Below are 16,825 nucleotides of genomic sequence, written 5' to 3'. Positions count from 1 at the left end.
CCTTCAGTAACATAAATTACATACAGTTCTTTTAAATAACATTTTCTTTTTTCTTATTTTTCCTTCTCTTTCCCTTAACCAGTTCTGGAACGTTTCAAACTTTGCAAAGTATGGAAAAATTACAGGGTGGCAAAAGGGAAAAATAAATTCTAACTGATAATCTGGATCTTTTCAAAACTTCAGTATCTTTTCTACGAGTTACTCCATTGAAATCAATGGGACGACACATGTCCTTAAAGTTAATCACGTTTCAGCACATTGCTGAATTGAGACTAGATTGCTCAGTACCTTACAGGATCACACTCTACTCATAAATGCTGTGACTGAGGTGTAAGTAGAAGAGCTGTGTTTAAAGTCCTATTTACAATCATCTCAATTTGCCTTTTGGTGCAACACTTCTCATGAGTAGATTCAGGCCACTCATATTTTTTTTTTATATATTGTAATACAAAACCCTTCAAGTTTTTAAAATTGATGTCTTTACTGATGAGACATTTGAGGGGATTATTAGCACCCTGATAACAGAAAAATAAAAATCAATAAACAACAGAATTCTTATGAATATCATCCACAGTGAGGAATGTGTATTTACATATTTATTTATTTCTCTCAAAGGGAATTAAGATCAATCAATCAATCAGGGCCAGCCCCTGGTTTTGCAGGGCCCTATCTGGAGTCAGACATAGCAGACCAAAGATGGTAGCTCACGAGGAAGGGATATTGGGATGAGGATATAGAAGGTTGCTTTAGGCTGAGAGATCTCACTGTAAGGGCAGAGGGAGGATTTTCATTTATTTAGATACTAGCTGATGACTGTCCAGGACATTATCAGGACCAGACCTTCAAATAAATTAGATACAAACTGAATAATTAATTTTCATGCCAGGCTACTGTGATTGGACATTCATAATTACACAGTTTATGGCTAAATTCAGGTTAATTTCAGTTTCACAATAGACACACAATGGAGAAATTTACTTTTATGAAAATGACCATTAAAGTTTATCCATCCATTTCATTATCTCCCCACTCTCTTTCCTTCTGTTTATTCTGTCCCTGCCCCTGCTGTCCTTTGTATCCACCCAAGCACTTTATCTTAGGAGAAAATGTTTCTCATTTAATTATATTTTTTTACTTTAGTATTTTACCTTTTAATCTGAAGAGATAAGCAGTGAGACCAATGAAACCAACTAAAACCACCAGAATCACACACAGAGCCACCATCCAGGGAGAGACCCTTGGGAAAAAGGGATCTGGAAAAAACAAAACAAACAAAATGCCCCCCACGCCCCGATTCATGTTAGCTGGGAATCACTGATGAAAATCAAGTACTTTTATTCCAGATACAGTAGAACCTCAGAGTTTTGAACACCTTGGGAATGGAGGTTGTCCATAACTCTGAAATATTCTGTAACTTTGAACAAGAGGTTATGGACTTCAGCCATGGGGAGTTGGGGTTACAGCTGCAGGGTGGAGGGGGACAGTTTGGGCTTCTCTGACCCTTGGGCTGCCAAGGCTGCAGGCGGGGGGCTGAGGATTTCTGCCCAGCGGGAGCACCGAGGCTCAGGGATTTAGACTTGGGGGAATGCTGGGGCTCGGGGCTTCAGCCCCATGGCTTGGTTCCTGATTTCATCCTCACGGGGGATGCCAGGGCTCAGGGCTCACCACAGCCTAGTTCCCAGCTTCAGCAGAGGTGGAGGGGAGATGGGGCTTGGGGCTTTAGCTAAGGTGGGAGCGCTGGGGCTAAAATCAGCGCTCCCCTCATAGCTAAAGCCCCGAGTCCCGGTGTCCCCCACGGGGCTGAAGTCAACAACAGAACTACGAGGCTGAAGCACCGAGCCCCAGTGAGGCTAAAGTTGGGAGTGGAGCCACGGGGCTGAACAGTATTTGCTGCGTTTTCTTTTGTCTGCACTGCTGCCTGATTGATTACTACTGGTTCCAGAGTGTGTCTGGTTGACTGGTAAGTCCATAACTCTGGTGTTCGTATCTTTGAGTTTCTACTGTATATACATCTTAGGAGGATTTGTTTGATATAAGGGGAAAATATGCACTGCAAAACACAGCAGAAAATGATTTGTACATATGATTTCAGCTAACAGAATTTGGACAGATTTTAATGATATATACAGACAAAGAAAATTATATTATACATATACCACATAGGGAACAAAGGGTAGGAATAAATGGTAAATTTTCAGAATGGAGAGGGGGTAACTAGTAGTGTTCCCCAAGGGTCAGTTCTAGGACCAATCCTATTCAACTTATTCATAAATGATCTGGAAAAAGGGGTAAACAGTGAGGTGGCAAAGTTTGCAGACGATACTAAACTGTTCAAGATAGTTAAGACCAAAGCAGACTGTGAAGAATTCAAAAAGATCTCACAAAACCAAGTGACTGGGCAACAAAATGGCAAATGGCAACAGAGGGTCCTGTGGCACCTTTAAGACTAACAGAAGTATTGGGAGCATAAGCTTTCATGGGTAAGAACCTCACTTCTTCAGATGCAAGTAATGGAAATCTCCAGAGGCAGGTATAAATCAGTATGGAGATAATGAGGTTAATTCAATCAGGGAGGGTGAGGTGCTCTGCTAGCAGTTGAGGTGTGAACACCAAGGGAGGAGAAACTGTTTCTGTAGTTGGATAGCCATTCACAGTCTTTGTTTAATCCTGATCTGATGGTATCAAATTTGCAAATGAACTGGAGCTCAGCAGTTTCTCTTTGGAGTCTGGTCCTGAAGTTTTTTTGTTGTAAGATGGCTACCTTTACATCTGCTATTGTGTGGCCAGGGAGGTTGAAGTGTTCTCCTACAGGTTTTTGTATATTACCATTCCTGATATCTGACTTGTGTCCATTTATCCTCTTGCGTAGTGACTGTCCAGTTTGGCCAATGTACATACAGAGGGGCATTGCTGGCCTATGATGGCATATATAACATTGGTGGACGTGCAGGTGAATGAGCCGGTGATGTTGTAGCTGATCTGGTTAGGTCCTGTGATGGTGTTGCTGGTTTAGATATGTGGGCAGAGTTGGCATCGAGGTTTGTTGCATGGGTTGGTTCCTGAGTTAGAGTTGTTATGGTGCAGTGCGTGGTTGCTGGTGAGAATATGCTTAAGGTTGGCAGGTTGTCTGTGGGCGAGGACTGGCCTGCCTCCCAAGGTCTGTGAAAGGTCCTGACATTATCATCAAAGAGGCTGATAAAGGAGGTGCTGTTGTCATCATGAACAGGTCTGACTACCAGAAGGAGGCTGCCAGACAACTCTCCAATACCAAATTCTACAGGCCACTTTCCTCAGATCCCACTGAGGAATACACTAAGAAACTGCACCATCCACTCAGGACACTCCCTACACTAACACAGGAACAAATCAACATACCCTTTAGAGCCCCGACCGGGGTTATTCTATCTACTACCTAAGATCCACAAACCTGGAAATCCTGGACGCCCCATCATCTCCGACATTGGCACTCTCACTGAAGGACTGTCTGGATATGTGGACTCCCTACTCAGACCCTACGCCACCAGCACTCCCAGCTATCTCCGTGACACCACTGATTTCCTGAGAAAACTACAATGCATTGGTGACCTCCCAGAAAACACCATCCTAGCCACCATGGATGTAGAGGCTCTCTACACAAACATCCCACACACAGATGGAATACAAGCTGTCAGGAACAGTATCCCTGATGATGACACAGCACAACTTATTGCTGAGCTCTGTGACTTTATCCTCACGCACAATTATTTCAAATTTGGTGACAATATATACCTCCAGACCAGTGGCACCGCTATGGGCACCCGCATGGCCCCACAATATGCCAACATTTTTATGGCTGACCTGGAACAACGCTTCCTCAGTTCTCGTCCACTCATGCCCCTTCTCTACCTACGCTATATTGATGACATCTTCATCATCTGGACCCATGGGAAGGAGACCCTGGAAGAATTCCACCATGATTTCAACAGCTTCCATCCCACCATCAACCTCAGCCTGGACCAATCTACACGGGAGCTTCACTTCCTAGACACCACCGTACAAATAAGCAATGGCCACATCAACACCACCCTATACCGAAAACCCACTGACCGCTATGCCTACCTTCATGCCTCCAGCTTCCACCCCGGTCACACCACACGATCCATCGTCTACAGCCAAGCACTGAGGTACAATCGCATCTGCTCCAACCCCTCAGACAGAGACCAACACCTACAAGATCTTCACCAAGCATTCTCAAAACTACGATATCCACACAAGGAAATAAAGAAACAAATCAACAGAGCCAGACGTGTACCCAGAAGCCTCCTGCTACAAGACAGGCCCAAAAAAGAAACCAACAGAACTCCACTGGCCATCACCTACAGTCCTCAGCTTAAACCTCTCCAACGTATCATCGGTGATCTACAACGCATCCTGGACAATGATCCCTCACTTTCACAGACCTTGGGAGGCAGGCCAGTCCTCACCCACAGACAACCTGCCAACCTTAAGCATATTCTCATCAGCAACCACGCACTGCACCATAACAACTCTAACTCAGGAACCAACCCATGCAACAAACCTCGATGCCAACTCTGCCCACATATCTAAACCAGCAACACCATCACAGGACCTAACCAGATCAGCTACAACATCACCGGCTCATTCACCTGCACATCCACCAATGTTATATATGCCATCATATGCCAGCAATGCCCCTCTGTATGTACATTGGCCAAACTGGACAGTCACTACGCAAGAGGATAAATGGACACAAGTCAGATATCAGGAATGGTAATATACAAAAACCTGTAGAAGAACACTTCAACCTCCCTGGCCACACAATAGCAAATGTAAAGGTAGCCATCTTACAACAAAATAACTTCAGGACCAGACTCCAAAGAGAAACTGCTGAGCTCCAGTTCATTTGCAAATTTAACACCATCAGATCAGGATTAAACAAAGACTGTGAATGGCTATCCAACTACAGAAGCAGTTTCTCCTCCCTTGGTGTTCACACCTCAACTACTAGCAGAGCACCTCACCCTCCCTGATTGAATTAACCTCATTATCTCCATACTGATTTATACCTGCCTCTGGAGATTTCCATTACTTGCATCTGAAGAAGTGAGGTTCTTACCCACGAAAGCTTATGCTCCCAATACTTCTGTTAGTCTTAAAGGTGCCACAGGACCCTCTGTTGCTTTTTACAGATTCAGACTAACACGGCTACCTCTCTGATAAAATGGCAAATGAAATTTAATGTGGATAAATGTAAAGTAATGCACATTGGAAAAAATAACCCCAACTATACATACAATACGATGGGGGCTAATTTAGCTACCGCTAATCAGAAAAGAGATCTTGGAGTCATCATGGATAGTTCTCTGAAGACGCCTATGCAGTGTGCAGCGGCAGTCAAAAAAGCGAAGAGGATGTTAGGAGTCATTAAAAAGTGGATAGAGAATAAGACGGAGAATATCTTATTGCCCTTATATAAATCCATGGTACGCCCACATCTTGAATACTGCGTACAGCTGTGGTTTCCTCATCTCAAAAAAGATATACTGGCATGAGAAAAGGTTCAGAAAAGGGCAACTAAAATGATTAGGAGGTTGGAACAGGTCCCATATGAGGAAAGATTAAAGAGACTAGGACTTTTCAGCTTGGAAAAGAGGAGACTAAGGGGGGATATGATACAGGTATATAAAATCATGAGTGGTGTGGAGAAAGTGAATAAGGAAAAGTTATTTACTTGTTCCCATAATATAAGAACTAGGGGCCACCAAATGAAATTAACGGGCAACAGGTATAAAACAAATAAAAGGACGTTCTTCTTCACACAGCGCACAGTGTCCTCCTTGTCTGAGGAGGTTGTGAAGGCTAGGACTATAACAAGGCTTAAAAGAGAACTAGATAAATTCCTGGAGGTTAAGTCCATTAATGGCTATTAGCCAGGATGGGTAAGGAATGGTGTCCCTAGCCTCTATTTGTCAGAGGGTGGAGATGGATAGCAGGAGAGAGATCACTTGATCATTACCTGTTAGGTTCACTCCCTCTGGGGCACCTAGCATTGGCTGCTGTCAGCAGACAGGATACTGGGCTGGATGGACATTTGGTCTGACCCAGTACGGCCATTCTTATGTTCTTATGGAAGGAAGAAAGCAGCTTCCTTTGTAGATGTAAGCAGAGTCAGGATGAGCTCTACCCTACATCTGGTGGTGAATTATGGCAAGTGTGGAAAAGAACTCCAGGGGCTGATCTTGTTTGCATAGGCACACCCACCCGCTTGGCATGAAATAACAGCAACTGAAAGTGGTTACTTTGGCTGGTGTGGGATCCCCAGTTTCTTTGTTATTGGGGCAGGAAGACTAAAGTTTTGTTACCCTGATTCTGTGAATCAAGGCCAGTGGAACTGTTGTATGACAGAAGGACTGAGTGAGTCCTTCACCATTACCTAAGTAGCACTTGCTTGACAAGGGGCATGGGTTACAAAACCCAGTGAATTGAGAGAGGATGTGGACAGGTATTTGTACCTGATTGTATGAGCGGCCCTCTTAGGGCTTGAAACACCACCTTCTCTCTCCACTGTTGAATGTAAGAGCTAACTTTGATTCCATTCTAGGAGTCTAGTTACAGGCTGCTGAGCTGAATTCACTTTGGGCCAATGGTGCATCAGCACTAGGGCTCCCTTCCTCTGAGCTGAAATCACTAAGAGCTGAAATCACACAAGACTTAAACTTATTAAGTGGGGGAGCCTGAAGCTACATTGCTAAGCAGCTGGCGGAGCAATTTGTGGGGATGATTGGAGGAGCAGTGAGCAGTGTGGAGCCTTGTGGGGATGGTTGGAGGAGCTCAAGGAATGGTGAGTGGAGCTGTTTGCGGGGACGGCTGGAGTGGCTCACAGGTTGCAGAGCGGAGCAGCTTGTAGAGCAGAGCGGTTTGTAGGACAGCAGGAAGTGGACTGGCTTGTGGTGAAGGCTGCAGTGGAACCCCATGGGGAGACGGCTGGCCTCGGATCATGTAAGGTGCCCCTTAACACCCTGCGTGCCCCCCTTTTACTCTGGGGCTGCACTGACCAGGGACAGAGACTTTGGGGGTTGTTGGACTTTTGGGACTTTGGGTGGTTGCTGGTCCCAAGAGACTTTGGGGGTGTTGGACTTTGGGGACTCTGGGTGATTTTTGGGTTGCTGGATTAAAGAACCAAAGGGAAAGGACACAGCCCAATTTGCTGGGGTGGGGTTTTTTTTTTTTTTTTGCTCATGGTTTGTGTTATGAATCCTGTTTGTGGTGTTTTTCCAATTTAATGCTGATGTCGTTTACCTCATGTTATTAAACATTTTCTGCTACATTCAGACTCTGTGCTTGTGAGAGGGGAAGTATTGCCTCTTAGAGGCACCCAGGGGGTGGTATGTAATTGTCCCCAGTCACTGGGTGGGGGCTCAAGCCGGTTTTGCATTGCGTTATTGAAACAGAACCCCTAGATACAGAACCCGGCCCTTGTTGCTGCCAACTTAGGTGAGCAGAAGGGTTACATATATTTATTATCAACGTATTAGAGGACGTGGACAAGAGTGGCAAGACTGAACAGTAATGTCACAGGAGGTTGCAACATACCTCGCTGAGTTGGTAAAAAGATGGGTAGATGCTGAGGTGACAGCCTCAGGTGCCATCATTAGTCAGACTCTGCAGGTCTTGTCAGGCTTGTCCAACAAACAGAGAAATCAGGATCTGATATTTTTAATGTGATAAACCAGCCGAAAATGGGAGGGTGAGTTTGAAAACTTTAAAGAGTAAAAACATTTGGGAGTTTTTGTTTTTAACCTTCTCAGTAAAGGAAAACTGTCACAGGTGCTAGCAATAGCCTTCTTCTGGCCTCCCACTGGGACAGCTGTGAGGGAAATCCATACTCTTGTGCTATGGTCCCCTGAGTGTGCTAAGCTTCTGAAGCATCAATGGAATCCAGGCACTGCCCCAACCTTGGGATCCTTAGGCACAGTCTCAGGGCCAGACCTGCAATCTGCCTCCCTCCTCCCCCGAGTGTTGGAACCTGCTCCCAGCTGTCTAGCCCTTCTGGGAGGAGTGCTCACCCTTCAGACTATCCGGTATTTAAACACACCCTCTCCCAGCACTCTATCCAACAGGTGTGAAGCTCCTGGTTTACTGTTCCAGGGCCACCGTGGTGGTTGTGAACATGTAACACATACTGGTAATCAGACTTTCTACTGATTTTAGCACTCAATCATGTGCAGTGCAGGGAATCCAGATCATATAGAAAAAATAAACCATTCTAAAGCCATTATCCCTCACTAGCTCACCCTTCCTGTGGGAGTCCTTGGGGGAACATCTATGTTCTGTCAGGCAGGCAGGGTCCTCTGTCCCCTTTGCCTACCCTGCCCTAGCAGCAGCCTCCCTTATCTTAATCCAGTGCAAAATGGCTCTCTCCCCAGTTTCCCCTTATGAGTCATAGAATCATAGAAGATTAGGGTTGGAAGAGACCTCAGGAGGTCATCTAGTCCAACCCCCTGCTCAAAGCAGGACCAACACCAACTAAATCATCCTAGCCAGGGCTTTGTCAAGCCAGGCCTTAAAAACCTCTAAGGATGGAGATTCCACCACCTCCCTAGGTAACCCATTCCAGTGCTTCACCACCCTCCTAGTGAAATAGTGTTTCCTAATATCCAACCTAAACCTCCCCCGCTGCAACTTGAGACCATTACTCCTTGTTCTGTCATCTGCCACCACTGAGAACAGCCAAGCTCCATCCTCTTTGGAACCCCCCTTCAGGTAGTTGAAGCCTGCTATCAAATCCCCCCATACTCTTCTCTTCTGCAGACTAAACAAGCCCAGTTCCCTCAGCCTCGCCTCATAAGTCAGGTGCCCCAGCCCCCTAATAATTTTCGTTGCCCTCTGCTGGACTCTTTCCAATTTGTCCACATCCTTTCTGTAGTGGGAGGCCCAAAACTGAACACAATACTCCAGATGTGGCCTACCAGTGCTGAATAGAGGGGAATAATCACCTCCCTCGATCTGCTGGCAATGCTCCTACTAATGCAGTCCCTTAAACTCCTGTTGGGGTCACATGCTTCATTTGTTCTGTCTTTTGGTAACTTTCCACATCTCCCAGCCTCGTCCCCACCCTACAGACAAGAGGAGGAAATGTCTTCTCCCAGCTACAGCAAAGTCATTGTTCCAAGGGGGTTTACATTGAATAGATAATAATTGAGTGCTCATTTACCATTGTCTTTGGCCTGGCAGAGATGTAACACAATCCTGCTAAGTCATGGTGGATCCACACAGATAGAGGCTTTCCATGACACAGTAGTTTCATCATACAACTTCATAAAATTATCCACAGTTCAGAAGTGGTACAGACAGAAACCCCAAATCCTCACAAAAACATCAAAACAAAGCCCCAGAACCTCAAGGGGCCATGCAACCAGCTGGGGATCACCAAAACGCAGCAAACTCCAGTCATGCAATTTTCTACCTCAAGAACACTGGGACCCCTAGCACAGGAAGTGCAGATGGCACAGAGCATTAAATCTTAATGCTATCTGAGAATTCTTCTTTTTGCTACCATATCAGTACATAGGGAGGCAGAATCTCAGGTCCATCATGCTCTGTTCATCATATGTAACGTTAATATTTTGTCTCAATTATTTTTAGTAAAAGTCACAGAAAGGTCACAGGCAATAAACAAAAATTCAGGGAAGCTCATGACATGTCTGACTTTTTTTTAAATAAAGGAGAAGTGATTATCCAGGTGGGGGGAAGGGCTGGCAACTCAAAGCTTCGGGGCCCCTGCCGCTCACAGCAGCTGACAACTGCGGGACTCCACAGACCCCAGCAGCTGACAGCTCTAAACCCACCGTCTGGAGCATGGGGCTGAAGCTGAAGTGGAAAATGCCACAGAGGTCTCAGAAAGTCATGGAATCCATGAGCTCAGAGACAAAAATCTAATCCTTAATCATATGTAACACTATTCCTCATCTGCCAATCCATTATTAGGCAGGAAGACTAGTCTATCCCATCCACCCTCTCAGTTTGGGTTGGAAACTTCACTTTCATAGTCACCTGACCAATTTAAGTAAGTTATACCCACCTTCCAAACCCAGACAAAATGCTCATTTATAAACAACCCACTGTCCAATAACTGGCTATGCCCCAGAACTCGACTTTCCTTATTCATCAGACAATATTAATCATTACTAGCTTACCAGGGACAAGAGAAGAGCATTGAAATATCTGTAGAACTTAATATACTTCACTTGCATTCAATGGCTGGGAAAAAATCTAAAATGTAGAAGCACCTATGAGCCTATTAAATTCTTATTTGTTTCACTGTAACTTTAATTGGCACAGACATATTTTAGCTTTAATGTTATTCAGTAAACTTAATTTAGTTAAACATTTTGCTGATTACACTGATTGGTTTTGATGTTAACTAACCTGATATAAAAATTGTTGATTCTTTTTCATGGTTGAAGTGAGTGTTCCTGATGAGGCAGGATAAGTTCTGGTTTGAATTCTCTGTTATAATAATAGAAGTCTGTGTTTCAAAGAGGCCACTCTCTCCTCTGGATTTTGACTCAGAAAAAGAAGGTAAATGCTGCCCGCTGAGACTTCGCCAAAGGACCTCGGGCTCTGGATACCATCCTGATGACTGACACATGACTCGAATCCCTCCTTCTTGATATCCATCAACAGATATGAGAGGGTTGGATCCTAGGCCTGGAAGAGAATGGGACAAATCTATGTTAATTCTATATGTTTTATCGGGGGGCTGGTAGTGACCCCTATTTTTAGGTTGCCTCACATTTTCATATTATACGGGATTCTGGTGACCCGTTAATTGACAGCTATCATACCCCCACCATTTGAAACAGGCCTTTGATTTTCAGTCAGGTGCCAGCCCTCAGCCTAGGGAAGTACCTCTCCTTACTCCCATGAAATTCCAGTCAGGTTTTGCTAAGAAGAAACTTAAAAATTGCCATTTCCCTTCTTTCACTTGTGTTGCTCCTGACAGAGTGATAACTAATACTTTCATAAAGACCATGCTCGCACAGCTACCAACACAGTACCCTGTGCTGTGAGATTGCCTTGGAGCTGACAGAGCAGTTGTAGCAGGATGTGGGGAGCAGTGGGTTTCCTCCAACCACCTCTGAACCCAACACTCTGGGATGCTCATCTCCCCATGCTGAGGGCTCCATATGCGGTAACAGCTCCCCAGACTTTCAGTGGTGGGGACAGACAGAGGCATACTGGTTTTCACCTGACCATCTCTGTATCCAATACCTCGACTCAGTGGCCTATACACTGCTCCACACTTTGGGAAGTCAGTCTGTGGCTGCTACTGCTGTGAGACCTGGAGCTCAAATGATAGTGGACTATGTTGCAATGGTGAAGGTTGAGAGCTCACAACCTATTGATTATGTGTGATGATGGTGTTGTTTTAGATGCACATTATAAAATACAGTTTCACATTTTTCATAAACCACTAGGAGATTATGTACCAAAAACTCTATTAACAGAATTGTATTTAGATTGGAAAGTCGGGCCCTCAGTAGTTAGGACATTCCAGAGTGAAGGTGGCCTGTACAACCTTAATTCTCAATCTTTAATTACATCAGGACATACTATTATTTCCACAGGACCCTTGCCTCATTTAGGAAGACTAAAGAACGGGGGGAGGTGCAACTGTAAATCAACCCTTTCCTAACATTTGAGTTCTTCACTGTGCACCCTAAATAACATTCTTTTTACTTGATATTTAAAATATAAACATTCAGCACAAAGGCTAAGTTTTTATTAGGGCTATTGATTAATTGCAGTTAACTCATGCGATTAACTCAAAAAATTAATCGTGATTAAAAAAAGTAATCATGATTAATCGCAATTTTAATCACACTTTTAAAAATAGAATGCCAATTGAAATTAAATATTTTGCATGTTTTTCTACATTTTCAAATATATTGATTTCAGTTACAGCACAGAATACAAAGTGTACAGTGCTCAGTTTATATTATTTTGTATTACAAATATTTGCACTGTAAAAGTGATAAACAAAAGAAATTTACCTCAATTTACCTCATATAAGTACTGTAGTGCAATCTCTTTATTGTGAAAGTGCAATTTACAAATATAGATTTTCTTTGTTACATAACTGCAATCCAAAACAAAACAATGTAAAACTTTAGAGCCTACAAGTCCACTCAGTCCTACTTCTTATTCAGCCAATTGCTAAGGCAAACAAGTTTATTTACATTTACAGGAGATAATGCTGCCCTCTTCTTATTTACAAAGTCACCAGAAAGTGAGAACAGGTGTTCGCATGGCACTTTTGTAGCCAGCATTGCAAGTGAAGGGTATGCTTGTGTTCATTTTAAACAAAATGTGATTTAGAAGGTACTTATGCATAAGGAAGCATGCTGCAGCTCACCACCCTAGGAACATTCTAGAAAAGGCCGAGGGGAGGAGGGTGAGCGCAACATGTGGAGTTGAGAAGTATAAGCATGTGATGAACAAATCCATGTATGGAAAAGTTAAATATGATTGGTTAGAGGTTTGAGTTATGTAACTTGTTATGTAAGTGCCATGTGCTATAAAATAGCAGTTGTAGGGGCTCCTTGCTGGAGGAACTCTGGCTGATTTTTGTACTAGGGGCTCTCCCTTTGTTCACATTGAATAATGTCTTGTTGAATTGAATTGAATGGAATCGAAGACCCTTGATTCTGCCCGGCATCGGACTCATTTGGGAACCACAAAATCCCAACACAAGGTATTTATGTGCCAGAGGCACATGCTTCCATGCTGATGACACTCGGTAAAAAAATAATGTGTTAATTAAATTTGTGACTGAACTCCTTGGCGGAGAATTGTATGTCTCCTGCTCTTTGTTTTACCTGCATTCTGCCATATATTTCGTGTCATAGCAGTCTCAGAGGATGACCCAGCACATGTTGTTCGCTTTAAGAACACTTTCACTGCAGATTTGACAAAACACAAAGAAGGTACCAATGTGAGATTTCTAAAGATAGCTACAGCACTTGACCCAAGGTTTAAGAATCTGAAGTGCCTTCCAAAATCTGAGAGGGATGAGGTGTGGAGCATGTTTTCAGAAGTTTTAAAAGAACAACACTCTGATGCGGAAACAACCGAACCCAAACCACCAAAAAAGGAAATCAGCCTTCTGCTGGTGACATCTGACTCAGATGATGAAAATGAACATGCATCAGTCCGCACTGCTTTGGATTGTTATAGAAAAAATCCATCATTAGCATGGATGCATATTCTCTGGAATGGTGGTTGAAGCATGAAGGGACATGTGAATCTTTAGTGCATCTAGCATCTGTGATGCCGGCTACAATGATGCCACATGAATACCTGTTCTCGCTCTCAGTTGATATTGTAAACAAGAAGCAGGCAGCATTATCTCCTGCAAATGTAAACAAACTTGTTTGTCTGAGCGATTGGTCTGAACAAGAAGTAGGACTGAGTGGACTCATAGGCTCCAAAGTTTTCCATTGATTTATTTTTTAATGCAGTTATTTTTTGTACATAATTCTACATTTGTAAGTTTACCTTTCATGATAAAGAGCATTACAATACTGGTATTAGGTGAATTGAAAAATACTATTTCTTTTGTTTTTTACAGTGCAAATATTTGTAATAAAAATAAAGTGAGCACTGTACACTTTGTATTCTGTGTTGTAATTGAAATCAATATATTTGAAAATGTAGAAAACATCCAAAATATTTAAATAAATGGTATTCTCTTATTGTTTAACAGTGTGATTAACCACATGATCAATTGAGATTAATTTTTTTAATCTCTTGACAGTCCTAGTTTTTATACCTTCATTAGAAGGAAATACAATAATTTATTTCCAAATTCAAAATAGCCTTGAATGCAGAAAACTATATTAATACTTTAAAAAGAAACAACCCCCACCACCAAAACCACACCAAACCAACCAACCAATCAAAACTTGGCTAATGATAGAGCTGGTCAAAGAAGGGGGGGCATAATTTTTAAAACTGATCTCCATCTCTGTTATACAACCGATTCCGACTCTACATAATCACTTTTAAGTGTTCTTAAAATCCAAAACAGTTCCCGGAATAAAAATTCATTGAAGAGATGTTAAGTGCTAAAGGGCATATTCAAACAATACAGAACTTAAAAGGAAATAACTAGTTAAGTATTTAATTCTAACAATCACCACACACCCAGACATTCATCTTACTTAGCACACCTTGATTTAGTCCAGGGGTGGGCAACCTTTCAGAAGTGGTGTGCCGAGTCTTCATTTATTCACTCTAAGTTAAGGTTTCACGTACCAGTAATACATTTTAACGTTTTTAGATGGTCTCTTTCTATAAATCTTTAATAGATAACTAAACTATTGTTATATGTAAAGTAAATAAGGTTTTTAAAATGTTTAAGAAGCTTAATTTAAAATTAAATTACAATGCAGAGCCCTCCGGACCAGTGTCCAGGACCCGGGCAGTGTGAGTGTCACTGAAAATCAGCTCACGTGCCGCCTTTGGCACGCGTGCCATAGGTTGCCTACCCATGATTTAGTTCAATAATGCAAGAGCATTCAACTAAAATAACTGTACTGTTTTAACTAAACCTACATAACTTATTTTGTTGCATCACCCGTGTGTAGAGAAGCCTCGGATATTAATAATATCACCAATTAGCACTCAGTTTCAACCTCACTTCTTTGGGAAAGATGGCTGGTAAAATGGTCATAATGATGCAGTTTCAGCCACAACTTTTTACTTCACTTTTTCCCCCTAAATCCTTTTCTGTCAGGTTTTGGAATGGAATTACGACTGGTAAGTGCTGGTATCAGTAGTTAATATCTTCTAGTGATGGATTCAGGAAAGGTGGTCAATGCTGATTTCATTATTATATCTATCAGCAACCTATTTATGTCACACACCATGTTTAATTTCTTGTGTCTCATAGGGGCGAACAAATTGCCTGTACATGATTTTGCTCCTTCCTCTCTGAGGCCCCACAGAGTAGTTCTAAGTGATTTCTCTTCCTTCCTGCAACGTTCTGTATGGGTCAGTCTTAGTTTGTCACTGCTTCTGTTATAACTCAGATTGACTGAGAGTCGTCATGGATTGCTGCACTACTCATTTTACTTTGATTCGCATGAAGGGATGCTGTGGAATTCTCATCACCGGAGCTTTTTAAGAACAGGTTGGGCAAACACCTGTCAGGAATGTCCTAGGTATACTTAACCCTGCCTCAGCATGGGAGGATGGACTAAATGAGTTGTTGAGGTCCCTTCCATCCTGACATTTCTATGAGTCTATGTATCTCCTCTTCATTCAATGACAGGTTGTCTGTCTCTGTTTTCTTACTGACTAACGATGGTTGGAACTTAAGCAGTAAACTGGGTAAAATAAAAAAGAGACAGACTGAAATGTTGGTAATCAGGAGAAACCTTTACAGAAGTAGTCAGTGTCAATCCATCATTTCCATGATGGTAGAGAGCCTCAAGATCTTACTGGATCCTTTGTTATGTCAGGATTTTCATACAACCATATGGTTGTATAACTCCTCTCAAATATGGCAACGTGCCTATCCTGCAGTCCTTATTTTCCAACTTGGACAATGAAGAGTATACAAAAATACCTCTAATACAGAAATACACAGGTTGGAAACTTCCAACTCATTTGCAAAACTTATACACTAAGGCCGTTTCTTCTACTGGGAAATAACTGATAGCAAATAAGGAATTCTGGGAAGTGATATTGAAATAAGGGGAGGAAGTGCAGCCTCAGGATAAAATATCAATACAATTTACTGACCTGCTACCTTCAGTTCCAATACAGCTTCTCCATAAAAAGAACTTGATTGAAAAAAACACACGTATTGTCCTTCGTCAGAGGGTCTGATATTGTGTATCCTCAAGGAAACATTTCCATCTCTGATGCTGTCTCTCAGAAATTCTGTCCTTCCCTGATATTCTGACATCTGCAAAACATTCAGTTCCTTCCCATGCTGATACAGGTGCACGACTGAGGAGAATTGGTACCTGAACCATCTCACCTCCATGTTCTCTGCACTCATCCTAGGGGACAGGTGACAGGGTAACACAATGTCCTCACCTGCAGTGGCTATTATGGGGTGGCCAGGTCCAATCACTTGAAAGTGAGCTGTGGAATGTACCAGTAAACAAACAAACAAACAGAGAGATTGAGGGAGAGATATTGAGAGGGAGAGCAAGAATTGTATCTAGTAAGTCAATGAAAAGTCAACAATCATTTCTGCGGGAGGAGAACCCCATTGTAGGGACAGGAACAGCTGCTCTCCTGACACCCACATTTGTGGGACTCTGTGGTGGGGCACACAAACCCCACACTCTCCAGGTAAGGGTTAATGTGGGCCCCAATCAGCCCCACATCACCCCACTACACCTGCAGTCGGTGCCAGGGAAGGGGTTAAAAGGGCAGAGCCCAGCTCAGCTTATGGCTGTCCTGGAGAGAGAGTAGATCTCCAGCTTTCACTCAGAGAGAAGCCTGGCTGGGCCAGGGACTGACTAGACACTGCCATGGCCAGAGCCTCCCTAAGGGAAGCTGGGTCTGTCACTAAACAATGATTTGATTTGTCACCGGTGACTTGCCTGCTGGCACTGAGTAAACCTGCGGCTGGTGGTGCTGTGCCTGAAGCAGGAAGCAGCTAAATAAAGCCCTTTCCTGTCCTTTCACCTGAATAAGGAGCCAGTGGTGGTTTGTTCCCAACTCAGTAGTGACCTGGGCACACGTGGTGAAAAATGTGGGCATCGATCTAAGCCTTGTGGAAGCGAGAAGCCCAACTGGTCCA

At 43.1% G+C, this 16,825-nt stretch overlaps 2 protein-coding genes across 2 annotated transcripts in view; one reads left to right on the top strand and one right to left on the bottom strand.

The window, feature by feature from the left end:
* LOC101942541 (butyrophilin subfamily 1 member A1-like) overlaps positions 1-16,825 on the top strand; it is a 343,737-nt gene that overhangs the window by 82,235 nt on the left and 244,677 nt on the right. The gene's annotated exons all lie outside the window — the stretch shown is intronic.
* The window catches only part of LOC135975014 (butyrophilin subfamily 1 member A1-like), a 190,929-nt gene that overhangs the window by 6,766 nt on the left and 167,338 nt on the right, over positions 1-16,825 (bottom strand). The window contains exons 4-7 of the mRNA XM_065565048.1: positions 15,811-16,158; positions 10,429-10,710; positions 1,136-1,253; positions 21-28 (exon numbers count right to left, since the gene is read on the bottom strand). Coding sequence (XP_065421120.1) covers positions 21-28; positions 1,136-1,253; positions 10,429-10,710; positions 15,811-16,158 — 756 coding nt within the window. The remainder of the gene's footprint in view (positions 1-20; positions 29-1,135; positions 1,254-10,428; positions 10,711-15,810; positions 16,159-16,825) is intronic.

This window comes from Chrysemys picta, chromosome 12 (assembly GCF_011386835.1).
Source record: "Chrysemys picta bellii isolate R12L10 chromosome 12, ASM1138683v2, whole genome shotgun sequence".
NCBI lineage: Eukaryota > Metazoa > Chordata > Testudines > Emydidae > Chrysemys > Chrysemys picta.
The sequence above is the reverse complement of the archived record's forward strand: the minus strand, read 5'-3'. Positions and strand labels throughout refer to the sequence as shown.